This window comes from Spodoptera frugiperda, chromosome 10 (genome assembly GCF_023101765.2).
Source record: "Spodoptera frugiperda isolate SF20-4 chromosome 10, AGI-APGP_CSIRO_Sfru_2.0, whole genome shotgun sequence".
NCBI classification, from domain to species: Eukaryota; Metazoa; Arthropoda; class Insecta; order Lepidoptera; family Noctuidae; genus Spodoptera; species Spodoptera frugiperda.
Window position 1 is genome coordinate 8,994,697 of NC_064221.1, and position 19,858 is coordinate 9,014,554.

The following is a 19,858-nucleotide window of genomic DNA, read 5'->3' on the forward strand; positions in this document are numbered from 1 at the left end:
TGTTTTATACGTAGAGATGACGTATTTGCTGCCACTCCTAAACTATGATTAGTCTTATCTAAATGCCGTTATCTTATATGACAAAATAAAAAAAATAGGTGTCTAATATTTTTTCATTACCTAACTGAGGGACTAAATAGATTTTTAATTTCCATACCCCGTCATCATCCCTATATTACTCAACTCAAATGACCACCAGAACCCTTAGTACGAGTTTGCTTTACGTTGAACGAAAACGAAACGAGGGCGCGTTCGGCGCTCTAATTGGCCGGCACGAATGAACTAACCAATCAGAGCGCCGAACGCGTTCTCGTTTTGTTTTCGTTTAATGTAAAGTAAACTCGTACTAAGGGTACAGATTGATCTGTACACTTAGTACGAATTTGCCGAAGATTGTCCGTTTACCTAATTTTCAGAATTGAACACAGTTGATACTTACTTACCTTTATTCAGCCGTGGACGTCTCTCGCCTGATGATGGTGATGATTCTTACTAAGCAGTTGTGTTCTAGATGATTACTTCTTTTTTCTCACTCTTTTTTTTATGAGACATGCCGGTAATCGAGCAGACGTATTACCTGATGGTAAGCAATCGCCGCCGCCCATGGACATTTGAAACACCAGAGGCTTTACAAGTGCGTTACCGGCTTTTTGGGAGTTAGGAATTTAAGGGTTGTTGTTTGGGAATGGGGATGGGGAAGATTGGGAAGGGGGGAATTGGACCTCCAGTAACCTCACTCATACAACGAAACACAACGCAAGCGTTTTTCTGTTATCACTCCGGTCGAGCCGGCCCATTCGTGCCGAAGCATGGCTCTAACACACTTACTTACTCTCCTGTTTCCTCAGGGTGGCATACGATGTGCAGCAGACAGATGTGATGACCTGCATAGCGCTGATCAGTCACGTCATGTGCTACGCCAACTCAGCCGTCAACCCGCTGATATACAACTTCATGAGCGGTATGTATCGTTTATTTATTTATAAAATTAATAATTTATTTTTAAAATTATTTATTTATTTTTAAAATTATTTATTTATTTTTAATATTATTTATTTATTTTTAAAATTAATAATTTATTTTTAAAATTATTTATTTATTTTTAAAATTATTTATTTATTTTTAATATTATTTATTTATTTATAAAATAATTTATTTATGTATTTATTTATTTATGTTACGTCTTTTGTGATGTTACGTCTTTTCTCAGAAAGGTTATTCAGAACCCTTAGTACGAGTTTGCTTTTACGTTGAACGAAAACGAAACTAGAGCCCGTTCGGCGCTTTGTTTGGTTGGTTCATTCGTACCGGCCAATTAGAGCGCCGAACGCGCTCTCGTTTCGTTTTCGTTTAGTGTAAAGCAAACTCGTACTAAGGGTACAGAAGTTTTTTTAGATATATAATTATAATTGCTAGATTTAGATAGGCTCACCGCTTATTACATGGGACTTACAACATAAATTATGAGAAAAGTGGGTGTACATTGTACAGTGAGTACAGTTACTTGCCATAATGTACACTTCTGCCTACCCCTTCGAGGATAAAAGGCGTGAGGATACGAACGAACGATACGATTACAATGTGACGTTGTTTCGCTTTCGCAAAACAGAACTTTTTTCCTAGTTAGTAGTTACCTATTAATTATTTTCTCCTGTAATATTTATGTCGTAGCCAACAAGCTTAATTAGGCGTTTAATTTATTGCCTAGCTTATTCATTAATTAGGCATTGTAGTAATACAATCTCGGCAACAGGTTTTTTTTCTCATATTTACTGATTACCTACAGCGCGTTGGCACGGTGGCTGTGCAACTGGCTGCCGTGCAACGTGTAGCGGGTTCGATTCTCGCACGGAGTAATACTTTGTGTGATCCATAAACTGTTGTTTCGGGTCTGGGTGTCACGTGTATCTTTAACTGTATGTTTGTAAACGCACCCACAAAAGAAAATCCTAGTGTGATACAACGTCTTTTTTTAAAATACAAAAATAAAAAAAAATGTTTTTAAATTACAATAATATATTATATAAAACTTACTTTTCTTGCCTATTTTGTCTTAAACAATACTACGATAGGTAACCTACAAACAAAAGCAACCATTATTTACTTCCGAAAACATAGCTAAAAATAAAATAATCCCTTGAACGTCAGTCAATAAATCCGTCAGAGCAACGCGCTGGGATTTACATTCGCGATCTGCGTAAATAAACGATCGCTTTATGTAATCCTGTCAATTATTCTCGTAATTGGACATGAAAATACAGGAAAAGAAGAATTAATGCAAGTCTCTTGGATAACGAGCTACTTTTTTGTAATAGGGATGAAGATATAGTATGAAAATTAAAAATTTATTTCTCTTTAGTCTCCTGTGTCGTGGTTAGTTGGGTAATGAAAAAAATGTAGACACGTATATTGTTTATTTTGTCATATAAGATAACAATATTTAGATAAAAACGAATAAAAGTTTAGGAGTGGGAGCAAATACGTCATTTCTACGTATAAAACATACCTAAAAGTACGTCACACGATATTTCGAAGCGATATACCTATCTTCAAAATAATTAGAAGTAACGTTTCTAGTGTTTCGGGTGTCCATGTGCAGCAGTGTTTGTTTAGAATCAGGAGATCTGTATGCTTGCTTACCGACTTATATAAAAAAAATATGATTTTACCTACTTGTTTTTCAACCAAAACCAACTTTACTCTCAAGATAATGTAAGCAAACCAATCGTCATCGTACATCTAGAATGCAATCTTATAAACTGCATTCCAAAGAGCTGTGACCTCATTTGCAAAGAGATATTATTTTATATCTCCAACTTTGTAAATATCCTTGAACTAAATATGAATTTATTGAAATTCTGTCCCCAATTTTATACATATTGAAGAGTTGAGTACACTATTGTTCTACTATAATGCTTTCTTGACCAAAGTCAAAGTCAAAAATCATTTATTTCAAATAGACCAAGAAGGCACTTTTGAACGTCAAGCAAATATTACAATATTAAAAAAAAAACTAAATGTCTGTCTGTCGGTCAGTCTTCTAGTGAAGCTATTTGCTCGTTCCAAAGTGTAGATTCCTATGGAGCAAACCCTATGGATTTGTATTATACTGTGAACCCGTTTTAAAAAGAGTAACCTATGGAGTTTCTTACTCGTTTCTTCTCCATAGGAACCTTTTGTTTATGAAATAGGGGGCAAACGAGCAGACGGGTTTCCTGATGGTAAGCGATCAGCACCGTACATGGACACCTGTAACACCAGAGGAGTCCCAGGTTACACTTTGGAACAAGCAAATAGCTTCACTAGAAGACTGAACGATAGACTGATATTTGTAATATTTTAATATTTGCTTTGACGTTCAAAAGTGCCTTCCTGGTTTGAAATAAATGATTTTGACTTTAACTATGTCCAAAAAATTATTTCACAAAATAAACATACTAGTTTGAGTTCACAAAACTTTTTAAAAACAAACCCTACTGATACTTATTTCTTGAAAAGTCCCTATTCTACCAATTATTCATTGGAAAATTCCATAAATCACTACGAATTACTCATAAACTTGAAGAAAATTGCTCAAGACTAATAAAAGGACAAATATTTTGAGTGAAATATTGTCAATTTCCTTCGCAATGATGTTCATGTCAAACAATATTTCTGAACACCGAATGCCCTTCTTAAAGGGAGATACGAATTGACACATTCGATAATAACTTCTCAAGTTTTATAAATTGAGTACAAATTCTATTGGCAGGAAATATTGCTGTGATGACAGGTACTTGGGCAGTCTGAGTTGTTTAGTTTGGACATTGAATTATGTGATCATTTGTAAGTGAGCAATTTACGTTTTGTAGGTTTTTCTGCCCTGATTGAAAAATATTCAAAACGAATTTTTAAGCTTTAAGTTGGATTCTCTGGTGTGACTGCCGGGCAAGGGCTTTCTGGTTCAGTTCCCGCGTCGGGTCAAAGGTATTTTCGGTTCTTCGTCTCAATAGTAGTACGGAATCTTGAAATATGCCTTGTTTATTTAAAGATATTGTATTTATTCTATTTTAATATGTATGATTTGTAGCTACTGTAATTGTTTTTCATATATTATTTTTTTGTGTCCATGGCAATTATTCTAATAAATGTTTTCTTTCTCTATCTTTCTTTCTATTTATTTAGAAATGTAATTTCAATAATTTTATCTTAAAGTTTTGACTGGATACTTATCGCAGTTAGAAGTTAAATAAACTTTATTTAAATTTGTATAAGACTCGTGGGAAACTCGAAAAGTTAAACATTTCACTGTGAGTATTGAAATGAAATCGTTTTTCGATCATTTCCATAGATATGTAAAATTTATTCAAAATTTTCTCTAAAGGATTAAATAGAGATTTATCTCAAATATAAGGTGTTCTAAAATTATGTGCCACGGCTTTAATGGGAGGTTGTGTTGGGTTTGAAGATTACAATCCATATCCATACTAATATATAAAGCTGAAGAGTTTTTTGACAGTACGGTATTGATTTCAAAAGGTTCGAAAATTACGCGAGTAATCCAAACAACATAACAATTAATTTTGTTATGTCTCACGAAAGTTGTAATCATCATCATCATCATCATCATCAGCCGAGAGACGTCCACTGCTGAACAAAGGCCTCCCCTTGGTCCTCCACGTAGAACGACAAGCCGCCACCTGCATCCACTGGCTCCCCGCCACTCTGACGATGTCGTCGGTCCACCTAGTGGGAGGTCTGCCCACGCTGCGTCTTCCGGTCCGCGGTCGCCACTCAGTCACCTTCCTGGCCCAGCGGCCATCAGTCCTCCGAGCGACGTGGCCTGCCCATTGCCACTTCAGCCTGCATATTTTGAGAGCTATGTCTGTAACTCTTGTTCTTTGGCGAATTTCCATATTTCGGATTTTGTCGCGCAAAGATACTCCGAGCATAGCTCTCTCCATCGCGCGCTGGGCGACTCTGAGCCTTTCTAAAAGGCCAGCAGTTAGGGACCATGTCTCGGTACCGTACGTCATCACTGGCAACACACACTGGTTGTACATCCTGGTCTTCAGACACTGCGGGATTTTTGACGAGAAGACTTCATGCAACTTCCCAAATGCTGCCCATCCGAGTTGGATTCTTCGAGCGACCTCTTTCTCGAAGTTGGACCTACCTAGCTGGATGATCTGACCCAGGTATGTGTAGTGGTCTACAACTTCGAGTATATCGTTCCCAACGACAACCGGTATAGGTGCAACATGGACATTTGACATGATTTTCGTCTTGTCCATGTTCATTTTAAGGCCCACCTGTTGGGAAACGGTATTGAGGTCGCTGAGCATGGTGTTCAGCTCTTCCAGCGACTCTGCCATTACGACTATGTCATCGGCGAAACGGAGATGAGTGATGTATTCGCCATTAATGTTGATGCCGCGTCCGCTCCAGTCCAAGAGCTTAAAAACGTCCTCCAGTGCGTTCGTGAACAGTTTCGGAGATATAACGTCTCCCTGTCTCACGCCCTTCCGCAACTGGATTGGCCTCGTAGTCTCTTCCTGGAGTCGGATGCGCATGGTGGCGTTGTTATACAAACACTTCAAAACCTCGATGTATCTATAGTCGATGTGGCACCGCTGGAGAGACTGCAGCACCGCCCAGGTTTCGATTGAATCGAAGGCTTTCTCATAGTCCACAAACGCCAAGCATAGTGGCAAGTTATACTCCTCGGTCTTCTGTATAATCTGCCGCAGCGTATGAATGTGGTCTATGGTACTGAAACCTTTTCGGAATCCGGCTTGTTCGGGAGGCTGGAAGTCATCAAGCCTGCGTTCGAGACGGTTCGTGATGACCCTCGAAAACAGCTTATACACATGGCTCAGAAGTGAGATAGGTCTGTAGTTCTTTAGCAGACAGTTGTCGCCTTTTTTAAAGAACAGAACCACCACACTCCGTTGCCATGCTACCGGCGTGGTTCCCTCGAGTATGACGGAATTGAATAGCTTCTGGAGGACTAAAAGTATCGGTTTTCCACCCGCTCGCAGAAGTTCCGACGTGATTCCGTCATCGCCCGGCGCCTTGTTGTTTTTAAGCTGTTTGAGAGCCATCCTAATCTCGTACAGGCTGATGTCTGGGATATCCTCAGTGTAGTGCCGCGTCAGTTTAGCTCTTGGGTCCCGAGCTGTACCGACGATGGGTTGCCGTGTTGAGGTGTATAACTGTCCGTAAAACCTCTCGAGCTCTCCGAGGATCTCGGACTTCGACGAGATGACGCTGCCATCCTCGGTCTTCAGCCTCGTCATTTGGCTTTGCCCAACAGACGAATTCTTTGCGAAGACTTTTGAGCCCTTGTTTCGCTCAATTAAGTCTCTGACTCTTGCGGCGTTATAGGCCCGCAGGTCACGTCGCATGTATTTCGAGATTCGTCTATTGAGCTTGCCGTATTCAGACATATCGTCTGAAGACTGCAGCCTCATCTCGCTACGATCCTTAAGAAGTTTTAAGGTTCCGTCGGAGAGCTTTTGGGGCCTGTTTCGGCGGGGGTCTTGAAGAACTCTGACCCCACTGCTCGGACAGTTTCCACCAACCCATTATTTATCTCGTCCACGTTTCCACAATCAGCTAGACACTGGAAGCGATTTTGCAGTTGGAGTTGGAACTGCTCGGGGTTTTGGATCTGGGCACGTCCAGGGCGGAGCGTGGACTTCACCAGGCGTGACCGCTCTAGTTTTACATTGATGTTCAGTGTGCCCCTGACAATACGGTGATCGCTACCGGTTTTCACCTTCGCTATCACAGAGACATCACTGAATATACGTCTTTCGGTCGCCATGATGAAGTCGATCTCATTTTTGGTAGAACCATCAGGGCTTATCCATGTCCACTTCTTGGCCGGTCGCTTCTGGAAGAAGGAGTTCATCAAATAGAGTCTCTCCCTCTCCATAAAGTCGACCAGCCGCTGGCCCCGATGGTTTCGCTGCCCATATCCAAATGGCCCTATTCTCAACTCATCGCTATTCCGTGTGCCCACCTTTGCATTGAAATCCCCCATCACAACGGTGAAGTGTGTTTCGGAGGAGTGTATGGCTTTTGAAATTTCCTCATACAGAGCCTCTACTTCGTCGTCACAATGTGTCGAGGTCGGCGCATATACCTGTATGACCTTCAGCGAATACCGGTTAGATATTCTGAGTATAAGGTACGCTACCCTGTTCGACACACTGTCGACCTCACACACGTTGTTGACGAGAGACTTGCGGACGAGAAATCCGACACCACCCTGGGATTTACGGTCTCCTTCCCGGAAGAAGAGCAAGTTGCCGGAATCTAGGATTATCGTATCCTGACCCTCTCTTCGGATTTCAGATAGTCCCAAGATGTCCCACCGCATTTTGCTCAATTCTTCCTCCAGCTCGACAATCTTCTCATCAGTCCGCAGTGTGCGGATGTTGTGCGTTGCCAGGGCCAAAGTTCGTCGGGGGTGGTAGCGCTTTCTCTGCCGGGGATTCTTAGCACCCCCTGCTCCGAAAGTTATAATATAGCCATATTATTATTTAGAGTTTAGAAATCAAGATTTTGTCTCAAATATTAAACCAAGAGTTTGATTTTAAACAATGGAACTTGCGAATAATTCACTATTAACAATACAGTCTAAATACTAAGAGAGAAACTTCCAACATTCTAGAATTAGATATAAATTCTAGAATAGTTTACAAATAGCAAAAACTGGATATTAGGGATCTACAAAATCAAAACTGGTGTCATAAAATAGTGCACTTTATCAACTAAGCTATAGAGTCGAAAACCTATCGAATGGAAAAGTATAGCTTGACATACAGCCGTCCGACCATACGAAATTCTAGAATAGTTTACAAATAGCAAAAACCTGGATATTACGAATCTACAAAATCAAAACTAGTGTCATTGAATAATGCACTTTATCAACTAAGCTATAGAGTCGAAAACCTATCGAATGGAAAAGTATATCTTGACATACAGCCGTCCGACCATACGAAATTCTAGAATAGTTTACAAATAGCAAAAACCTGGATATTAGGGATCAACCAAATCAAAACTAGTGTCATTAAATAATGCACTTTATCAACTAAGCTATAGAGTCGAAAACCTGTCAAATAGGTAAGTATATCTTGACATGCTGCCGTCCAACCATACGTCAATGCCCTAAGACTCAATATCTAACAAATATTGACTAACGAACGCCCACTACTTTTATGATCTAGATTAATGAACCCTTTATAGCTCGTCGTTATAATGATTATGAACCGATCCTATTTCACGGACATGTTCCTATGTTATGTTATAACCCATTATGTCTATTTTTAACCTTCATTCTGTTGAGGTCAATAGTTTTCTATGTTTGTGATGTTTTGAGCCAAATACAAATACAAATAGCGTTTATTTTTCTCCACCACAATGAAAAATAGTACAAATTAAATAAATAAATAGTAAAAATGGCTAAGAGACGAGTCTTATCAAGTGAATAGACTAACTATTGCCAGAATATTTAAGTGTGGGAGAGCCATCCTTCGGCACAAATGGGCCGGATCGACCGGAGTGATACCACAGCCTCACAGAAAACCGACGTGAAACAACGCTTGCGTTGTGTTTCGTTGTGTGAGAGAGGTACTGGAGGCCCAATTACCCCTCTTCGCGTTTTTCCCAATCCCCAGTTACATACATATATACAAAAATAAACATAAAACTCCTAACCCTCAAAAGGCCCGTAGATCCTCTGTTTTTTGAATAAATAAAAATAACAAACAAGCCTTATTTAATATTTTAATCTTCACACATTATTTTAACGAATTCTAAGTCACTCGCACTGTTGAGTGATAGTAGAGGTTGTCAATGTCCAAATTCACCCAAACTTACTTAATGTAACTTTAAATGTAGGTACCTATGTTCGAATTGTGAAAGGTTATTATTATTAAAAGCATAGAATCCTAGTTAGGTTTAGGCCTAAATGTAGACCAAATTTCGGAACACCGGCTACAATTTCTCAATCGATCTGAACAACTTGGCAACAAATTCCTTTGGGATAATAGATGTTATAAATAATGTGAGCAATTACCTAGCCCTGTACTATTCGGGACACGTAGTGTAATAACAAATGCTTGTAATATATTTTCCTGTATTAATTTGTTTTGTTGTTGAAGTAGTTGCTTATAATATTGCTGGACAATAGGGCTTGGATTTTAGAAAAATGTGTTTTATTGACATCAGATTTGGTGTTTATTGAGATGATAATTGCGTGGCGTTTAAAAAACTTAAGGGGAGTTTATTATGCTACAATTAAATTTCTAACACAGTTGAGTAGTTTCGTAGGTCGAAAAATTGTATTTTATTTTAAGGTTTGAATTTGATTACTTGGAAACTAACGTATTAGCAAGAGTGAGGTCACTTTCTGATAAAAATCTCCCATAAGAGATCCATCTAATGCATCGTATCATTTTAAAGTACACAGTTTTTAGACAAATTCCATGATTCAAAGAACTAAATCTTTAGCTAACTGAACGTGGTGGCTGGGCAACTGGCTGCCATATAACGTGTCGCGTTTTTTACCCGCATGGGACAACTCTATGTGTGATCCACAGATTGTTGTTCTGAGTCTAAGTGTCATATGTAAATGAAATTGTATGTTTGTAAATGCACCAACGACACATGAGAAAATAATAGTATGGGGCAACGATTTTTTAAAAAGAAATGATTAACTCTTAACTCTGTTGTAACCATTGGTCAGTTCAGTGACCAACCAATAGTCACCAACACCGTGTCAATACCGAATTATTCTTTCATTTTTTTACCTGTACACTAACAAACTTAGCTAACTGTCCATATAGTATACACAAAGACAGTCTCCAAATATTTTATGCCCCACCGCCTCCACTATAACTCAGTCAAGCCACTTGCAATCCACTGAAATATGGAGATAAATGATTATTGAAGCATACCAAGTTCCTCCAATGTTATGCTATGTAGATTTATAAGGGATATCCTATGCTAAGATTAATTTGGGTGTGCTAGAAATAGTTTAATGTGTGGGACTATGTGGTGATAACAGAGTAGAATAAATGTATAGGTAGTGACGAAATGTCGTCACCACTCTAGCTATGGGTGTAGTAAGAGTCAGCTAAAGCCAACTAACTGTATACAGGAGAACATAGCCTGACCATTTTAAATTTTATTGTTTGAAGCCAGCAAAAACATTGCCCATAAATGTATCTTCAAATAGAAAAGCGATAACAAAATCGAAAAGCAACTCTGTCTTTTGTGGAGGAGGCTCATAAGCCAGCAGTAGATAATTTGTCACAGAGCATGATGATGATAATATTGTAGTGTAAATTTAAGTGTGGGATAGCCATGCTTCGGCACGAATGGTCCAGCTCGACCGGAGTGATACCACGGCCTCCCAGAAATCCGACGTGAAATAACACTTGCTTTGTGTTTTTTTGCTCACTCATGTTAATGAGTGTCAATCTCCCGGATGAGTCATCAATCTCCCGGATCCCAAAAAAAAAAAAAAAATGAATGCCCAAAAAAGCAGGCGACGCACTCGTAACGCCTCTGTTGTTTTGGGTATCCATAGACGGTGCCGATTGCTTAGGTGATACGTCTGCTTTTTTATGGGCTTATCCCCTGACTGGTAACAATAATAATGCATTCTTTTCTGTTATCACCACTTGATTTATTATTATTATAATACAACACAGATTTATTCAACATTATACCATCAAACATTAATATACCAAACTTCAAAGCATCTCCTATCGAATCTGAATACAAAACTATTTGGTAGAAACTGCACCGCGCTATCTAGAAGTTCTCAAAGTAAATAATAACCGCAGCGACCAATTTCGATTTAAACTTCAGCCGTCTAGCGTATAAACGTTCTATACCTTTGTTCCATTACTGTTGTAGATATTGCTTATACTAACTTTACGCTTTTTTATCCTTGAAGGGGTAGGCAGATATACCTATATTATAGCGGCATTACGTGACAATGTACACCGACTTTGCACCATTTGTGTTATAAGTCTCATGTAATAGGGGTCTGAGAAATTTTAGCCCAGTAATACTTTGTCCGACCAAGGAATCGAACCCGATACCCCTTATTGCTTTCGTTCGACGTTGCTCCATACTAGTATTTTCTCTTGTGTCGTGGGTGCGTTTACAAACATACAAGTTCACATACACATGACACCCAGACCCGAAACAACAATTTTTGGATCACACAAAGAGTTGTTCCATGCGGGAATCGAACCCGCTACACGTTGCGTGGCAGCCGGTTACCCATCTACTGCGCCAACCGTGCAGTCAAAGAAAAGTTTTGGTCCAATTTTGTTGGAAGTCTTTAATTTGTTTCTTTGTTTGTTTTCATAATTTATAAGAATAAGTGCCGTGCCCAAAAAGTATATTAGTTTACGCTCATATTATGGTAAATAGGTACAGTTACTATTGAAATATGCCTCTGATTATTCTTTTTGAGAGAAAGAGACGTAACATCACATTTCTTATTCGTTACATAATACAAGTTTTATGACTCATTTTCCTAGCTAAAGGGCGCTGGCGATGATTTACGTCCATAAAGGTCTACATACATTACAATATACAACCAAAAAATGTACAAATTGTATCTCATACATAAGATCCTTTGTCGTTTTATATGGTCATGTAACATCCATACCATTCACTTTAACATATTCATCCAAATTCATCCTCCTCATATAACATGGTCAGTTTCCATAATCTATGTCATAAATTCTTCTAAATTCTTGCTTCTATTTCTTGAAAAATACGTCACGTAACATTTTGCTTTCAGGCTTTCCAGGCTTTTCAGGTCAGTACACAGAACCTTTCGATCCTGAGTACAGCACTTTATGTATGGCGATGCGATTATGACTTTTGAAAAGGGACTTTAGTTCTTGCGTTTTAAAATTCAATTTTCTTTGGGACTGTTTTCATTTCATGAGGATTCTTTAACATAATGATGTTTATACTGAAATGTACTTTAATTGTAATTGGATAGAGTTGTTATTTGTTTGTGTTTTGATATGTGAGAGTAGTCAAAATAAATCTCTCTTTGTTTTATTCGTTTGTTGATAAGAATGTCAAGGACAGGGAATCACTTAGAGTATTTACTTGGCATAATATATCGCCTTTCATTGCTTGAAGGCGTAAGTTAAGATTGTTGAAGTAAGCATTTGTTACAGTAAGATCTCATTTTGGTACCTATGTTATTTGAGTCGTGAGACATTTAATTAGTATGTTATCCAATACACATGTAAATAATCGAATGAAATGAGTACTAATGTTTTAACAACAATGGTATCTCTTACACCGATTACAAAGAAATCGAATAACATTATTTTTTGAACAAGAAAAAAAAAGAAATTATAGCTGTCGTGAGACATACCAAATTAACTAAAATAATCACGGTTTATTCACGTAAGTTAATATAGTTATAAATTGAAATTAAACTATGTAAGCCGCATCATCACTTACCATCAGGTGAGATAGCATCCAAACGTATTAAATGTAAAAAAAAACTATATAATTTCATATTAAAAAAGTTTTGTATTGTAAAGTAGGTATAATTTTAGGGGTGGGTGACGAGAAACATTAATGCAGAGAAGCTCTACTAGTTTCGAGTCACAGAGGGACTCTTCATCATGAGCAGTTACAACAGCCTACTCTACTACGTAGGCTGTGCGACGTCGTGATATTTATTTAATTTAGTATGTCTCACGATAGTTATTATAGAAGTTTACATAAGTGTTCCCAGTATACAATACGGACAATGAGAACACTTAGAACGCCTCCACATTAGCGTTTGTCCAGCGTAGGCGTCCAATAAACGTATGGAGAGGCTACAACTACGAGGCACAGATGTCTATCGAACTAAGGCTACTACTTACAAACTACTCGTAACAAAGCTACACTTTGGAACGAGCACCTAGCTTCATTGATGGACAGATTGACAGACTATTATTTATTTCTTTATTTGTTGACGTTTCAAAAGTACTTAACTATTTATAGTTTAAGTCTTTGACTGCCAATAGAAAACTGTTGAAGGCAAATCCTCCGCTAACGTCGGTCGCCGGTGACCACCACGGCGTTTAATAATATGTTAATTGGAACAAATGCTTTCTTCTTTTTCTACAATTTTTTTTATTTTCTGATTAAATGAGTCATTTTTTTGACGGAGGAAAATGATCCAATGGGCGAGAGGGAGTGTCAGACTGTTACTGACTAAAAACCACCCCGTTCCTACTCCTGCTTTTCGAGCTGGAGCCCCGGTAAACCCGCTAGGTAGACCGCAGCTCCGGATTAAATGAGTTTTGGACTTTGAACGCGTAGGCTGGACAAACGCTAGTATGAAAGAGCTCTTACGTGAAACAAGCGCGCTCAAGTATGGCGCCAGTATTAGCATTAGCCATTAAATTTTTACGTCAGACGTTCTAAAAATAGAGCCAAAAACAAGATACAGCTATAAAAGTCTTGAGTAAAACGTCATGTCGCATCGCCATCTTGTCAAATATTCATTGTTTTTCCGTTGTACCAAGTGAAGGTAAGATTCGAAACTTTTATGAATTACTTACACACGATGTTGTTTTGTAGGAAAAAGTTAAATAAGCAACTAGGAATATGTGTTGTATTTATGTAGGGGTTTTTGTTGGTTCCTTGTTTTCATTATGAGTTTTTTCGCCTGGAAAACTATGCCAATAGAACACTGTTGAATCAAAATCCGTCACTAATGTTGATCATCGATAAAACATTTTTTTTCTGTGCGTGGTATATCATTCAATGACTTCTCCCGCCTTGGGCGAAGCGAAACGTCAACTCGGAGTGCCAGATTAAATACCACCCTGTTCCTACTCCTGCTTTTCGAGCCGGAGCCCCAGTAAACCCGCTAGGTAGTCCACAGCTCTGGATTAGGTATCAGCCCTACTGGGCCCCATCTGTGGTGGTCTGATGGCTCCTTGAGGCGCGCGCGTAACGCGACGCGCCGCACGCACGGGTATCGATAAATGATAACGTGGCGTATAACATATTAAAAGAAATTAATTTACTTACTGTACCAAACAAGGTACCTAATAAAGATGCAAAGAGCACTTCTACGTTTCAAGATTCAGTAAAACACAGACAATCTTATTAACTATTGCCCCCACACTATTATAAGTGGATGAATTTACGAAACCACAAGTGTTGGCTCAGCTACTGCACTGACCATGCAATTATGCTGTTTGCAATTTCACTGCAAACATCGCAGCCTTATGCAAATATCATTGTTATTATTATCTTTGAAATAATGAGATTGGGTAATGAGATTTCCACATCTTGTTATTTAAGAATCCACGCAAATGAAACTAGATTTATAAGTCAATTTTAATTTTCCAACTTAATAGCAACAGCACTTGTACGGGAAAACATGATTTTATTAACTTTTTCCTCAATACCACTTAACACCAATAACGACACTTTCCATTATCGCACCCAGCACTACCCCCAAAAAGAAATATTCCAATAAATTCCAAATTATCCATTGTTCCAGGTAAATTCCGGCGGGAATTCCACAGATCGTACTTCAAATGTTTCTGCTGTTGCCATTCTACGGCGTCACCAGAGCAGAATGGAACGTCGTTCGCGCCGATTGGCAGCTCTAGAGCGGGCACAACCAGGACTGTCGTACGTCGAAACGATTCGTACGTCAGCTACCGTCTCACCCACTTATCCCCCTCAAACCACAACATCCATCGAGACTACATCAGGAACACCAATACTTCTTTCATTGATCAAATGAATGGAAATCGTCGGCCGAAAATCCGCGATGACTCCATCAGCGAATCCGCGACGAGATTCACTCTAGCTACAGATGTGTGCCGAGATTGACAACTAGGCAAAGATCTTCTAACAGATATACGTAATAGGGATGGCATTGAAACTTATATCGCTAGGAGCACAAACAGTATCGATTGTAAACCTTATTACGATTGTTTTAAGGATGGTAAAATCGAGGAAAGACATAGTGATAATGCCGACTATAGACACGTAGATGAATCCAAAGATTTGTACGACGATGATCTTAAAAACGGGTTTAAATTCAAATTCAATAGGAGTTTGAATAGTTGTCAGATTAAGAATAAGAGAAAGGTTAATATTTATTAAGTTTTATTCTTTCTTCGTAAGATGTAAGTATTTTTTATATGGACTAAGTAGTTATTGATGTAGTGTATATAATATTATAATTGTAAACAGCCAATGAAAATATTGTATGATAAAAAATTTCGAGTGTACACTGGAGATCAGTAAATTATTCTTGAGTACCTGTTTAATATTACCTTATAAGAGGGAACACAATATTTAATCTAAAATTCAAGGGCTCGCCAATATTCAATTTTTAAACATGAACTTTCTTATTGTGGGGCCACACTAACGTTTCACATCAATACCCATTATCGCGATAATTTGATTAATGGCTTTTCCCGTTAATGTGGCCGCAACATTACAAACATTACCTTCAACTAAAAATCTTATTGCTTTAACTCACACAGAGACATACATACCAATACGTACACACAAATCTCCATCTAAACCTTTACTTACATTGCTAGTGACGTCATCTTATATTTCTTAGTTACCTCCACGTTGAAGTTCTTCATTGACCCCATTCATACCTTGTGACGTCACTACGTCTGCTTATCGCAATATTGGAATACCTTTTATGAGAACATTTGCTACGAAAGTGAAGCACAGAGCAATCTAAGATGTATTTTCTTATCTTTAAGGTGGAGTTTCCTCTTAATGTGAAACACTTGCATTGTTATTGGAAGACTTAAATGGGTTGTTATGACTGTTAGTTTCAAGAGAAAGGTATAACTTTACCTAGATCCATTTTCATATGTTAAGATTAAGCTTTAGTTAGACTCCATAGCTTCAGTAACTCCTCTAGTGCAATAAATAATTTAATCACTATGACCGTAGGATGCTCTTATTAAGAATTTGCAGTCAGTTTGAGCATCATCACAGTCTGAAGAGTCCCTCTTTGACTCAAAACTAGTAGAGCTTTTCTCTATTAATGTTAAACCGCGATTTTTAGTTAATCATATTCAAATTACCAATTCTTTTTAACTGCTTATGTGTCCATCACAATACATTTAATAACACATACAGGTTTATTATTTCTATTTGTTGTCATAAGCCAATTTCAAACCGTATCGAGTTAGAAATTAAGTTTAATTTAGAATAACTCTATTTGGCCCACTGAATTTCACCACAAAAACAACATTTAGGTTTAACCAGCCACTGTTTTCTAAACAATGTATAATGTTTTGATATCACCCAAAAATACACAATGTCCATTTTGTCAATATTGTATATTCAACAATTTAGGTTTAGGTAATAGAATTTATTTGAACAATGGAGTAAATAACATTTACATACGAGGGATCCCGGGCCAGTCAAAATAATACCAAGTCATTTAAATTGGAAATCTATTAAACATTTTGTCAGTGTCTCCTTTGTTCAGATAAATAGATGTATGTTAGTTAGGCTATGGATGTGTGCTATAAATGACTTCCTTACTTCGAGCTGCGCATCTTCCTCGCACAGCTACATAGCTTAGTATCAGTAGAAACGGTCGCATAGTTTCACAGCTTAGCTAATCTTCGTAGCATAGCTACATAGTACATTTCTGGTGGAAAAGCACCCTTAAAGTAAGGGTCAACAAGCTCGCATCGTACGCATCACACACATCGTACGCATTTCGCATGACGTTATCGTCACGATGCATGTAGGCATTGCCGATGATGCGGTCCGTACGATGCGGATCAGTGGACGCAGTTGTATGAGTTTCTATACAAGACAAACTAAAATCCGATGCGTGCGATGCGTACGATGCGGGCCTGTGGACGCGTACCTGAACTCTCTACAAATGCATGCAACCTACAAATAGCGATAGGCAGATTTGTATCCGGAGTAATTGACGTAAGGTTGCCGCTCCATAGACACAGCTTTGTTGGTTTCTACACAAGATGCAAGCATTCGTCAATTGACGAAAGTGTATGTAAGACGTTTCTCTCCCCTCATTCTCTTGTGAAATAACAAGCGCAGTGCCATCAATCTAATTTAAATTAAAAGCCTTGTGAAAATGTATGGGCAATAACATTAAAAGAGAGCGATGTTTAATTTTCCGAAAATTAATTAAACGCTCGAAGTTTTTATTGCACGAACTACACTGAAATTAAAAAGAAATAAGATGAAGCAGAAAATTAAAATTAAAACCTCAACATTGTCGGTTGTTATTTTTTAATCTCTACTTATTTATTCAGAATATTCGAAAGAAAGATTTGATTATTCATATTATTTATTATTCATTCTCTCTCTCTTATAATTATTTTCGAATATTAAATTTGTGAATAATAAAACGCTCTTGCATTTTTAATTAATTGTATAAAAGGTGTTTCAATGTTTCAATTTTGTATAAATTACATGATGACTGCCTCGTTGGTCGACTGGTCGTATATGCGACTACCGGGCAAAAGGTTTCCGGTTCGTTTCCCGGGTCGGGCAAAGTATTACTCTTTTCGGTTATTCGACAATTTTTCAGTAGTAACACGGAGTCATTAATTGTGCCCAGTATATCGTAATAGGCTCACCCCTATATGGCAATAGGCTCACCCCCATTACATGAGACTTCTTACACAAATGGTAAAATGTGGGTGTACATTGTATATTGTATAGCGGCATTACGTGCCGTAATATGCACCTCTGCCTATCCCTTCGGGGATAAAAGGCGTGACGTAGCATTATTACAGATGAACAAAACAAATTACGTTTTAAGGACACGTGCGTATATTTTATACGCGTCCGCCATATTAGATTTCTTGTGCACATCCGATATCAACATGTAATTCGATATTTTATATGTTATAATTACATTGTTTGTAAACAGTATTATTTAAATGGCGGAAATGGCGTGTTTATACAATACTGATCTTACGTGTACACCCGCGGCCATGTTGTATAAATAAATTTTGTTTTTAGTATTGAAATGAAAATGTATGTTTCTATTTTTAAAATGTATATTTTTAATGGCTGTATTCAATTTTCGTTTTTAATGTATATTGTTGTTTTGTGCTCTGAAGTTGAAACTGTTCCTGGGGCCTTAGTTTACTATTACAATGGTGTCAGAATGGTCGATACACAACTGTAATAGCAGACTAAGGCCCCTGGTCAAAAGTCAACAATGTCGTGGCGATGTCGTCCTACGTCGCCTGACATCGCCCTATGTCTCTGGGGACACATGTCGCTCGACAAATTAATGTTCCTAGTGGGGACGAGGCTTCTACTTTGCTACTCGGTTCATAAACGTTGTTTTCGAAACAAAATCGTTACTAAGGAATAGTTTAAGTAATCTTTAAATGTCTCTGAGTGCGACAGTTAATCTCTGATTGATTTATGTAATACATAGTCTAGGATTGGGAAACTTTGAGCTGATTTGAGAATAATTTAATTCTTGTACATAATATTATATGCATAGCAATATAGACCACATTCAGACTCAAACTGTTTATGTTTTCCTAAGCCTGTATGCTACTATACGGAACATTGGCAAAAATCCCAAACCATTGATCGATCCCAAAAACAAGTTATTAAAAAAAAACTATGGTAACGATGTTATGTTTGTTTAATAATAGTTATGATCAACTAGCTTAAGACTAATGCTATATGAATAACACGATAACTGAAACTAAATGTAAAATTATAAAAACCAAAATATTTTGTATCATTTTTGGTTGCGTTCCGTTTACACCCCGTATTTGGAAAACTACAATTCATTTAAAAACTGAAAATAAATAAAAACTTCCTAACTGTATTTAATTTACTAAATTTAGAATTTAAATTTTAATATAATTATTGAAAATGTATAAAAATGAGCTATAAAATGTATAATATTAGTATATAATTTAAACTTCTATCAGGCACTGTCAATAAAATTATCATTAACCTGTATTATACATTAGATTCTAGTTATATAAATGTGTATAAATGTGACCAAAGTTAAATGTAAGATATCATAAGAAAAGATACTGCATTTTTAGACTATTGTACATAATCTATTAATACTATATCTACATTTATATACTATGTAAAAACTATAATTATAATGAGTTGTATAAAATAGAGTCAGGCGTTACTTTGCGGAAATCCTTGCTACACTAACAATACATTATATTTTTTAGTTTTTATTCCGCTTGTAGATGTATTTTCAGCATGTGTATCCCGCCCGCAATTAAATGCTCATGCAGTCGAGGTGCAACACAAAAACACACACACGAAACGCAACAAAAACTCGACATAATTATGTTTCTCTTTGGCTCCTAAACGGAGCATCTTCAGGAGTTGTTGACTCGGCTCCAGTTGAGCTCGAATCATTCAAGATGCGGGAGCCGCTTAAAAAAAATTGTATTGTTAGTGTATAATGAAATCTATAGTAATGTTCATCTGGTACTCCATAGATTGATAATACATACAATTATTTTTTATACATTAAACGAGTTTCTATGGCTTATATTTGTATGGTAATCAAGATTAAGAGTGTGTACAAAATTTCAGATCGAACAGACGTCAGTTTCTAGTAATTTGCACTTTAACACAAAAAACAAACAGGTCAAGCCAAATATAACCATTTAAAATATAATTATTATTTTACGTTTGAATTCTATAAAAATTAATTAAATTAGTCGAATTTAATTATTTCTAAAATGACAACACATCAATTGTTTTTTACTTTAAATCTCAAGTGCATTTATGTCTGCAAAATGCTTATGGTTGGTCATAAAATAAATAAGAACATTAAATA

The 19,858-nt window shown here is 37.3% G+C and overlaps 1 protein-coding gene across 2 annotated transcripts in view; it reads left to right on the forward strand.

The window, feature by feature from the left end:
• LOC118277312 (orexin/Hypocretin receptor type 1-like) overlaps positions 1-15,858 on the forward strand; it is a 144,798-nt gene extending 128,940 nt beyond the window's left edge. For both annotated transcript variants that reach the window (XM_050696539.1, XM_050696540.1), the window contains 2 exons: positions 849-961; positions 14,549-15,858. In XM_050696539.1, coding sequence (XP_050552496.1) covers positions 849-961; positions 14,549-14,886 — 451 coding nt within the window. In that variant the 3' untranslated portion in view covers positions 14,887-15,858. The remainder of the gene's footprint in view (positions 1-848; positions 962-14,548) is intronic.
• The last annotated feature ends 4,000 nt before the right edge of the window (positions 15,859-19,858 follow it).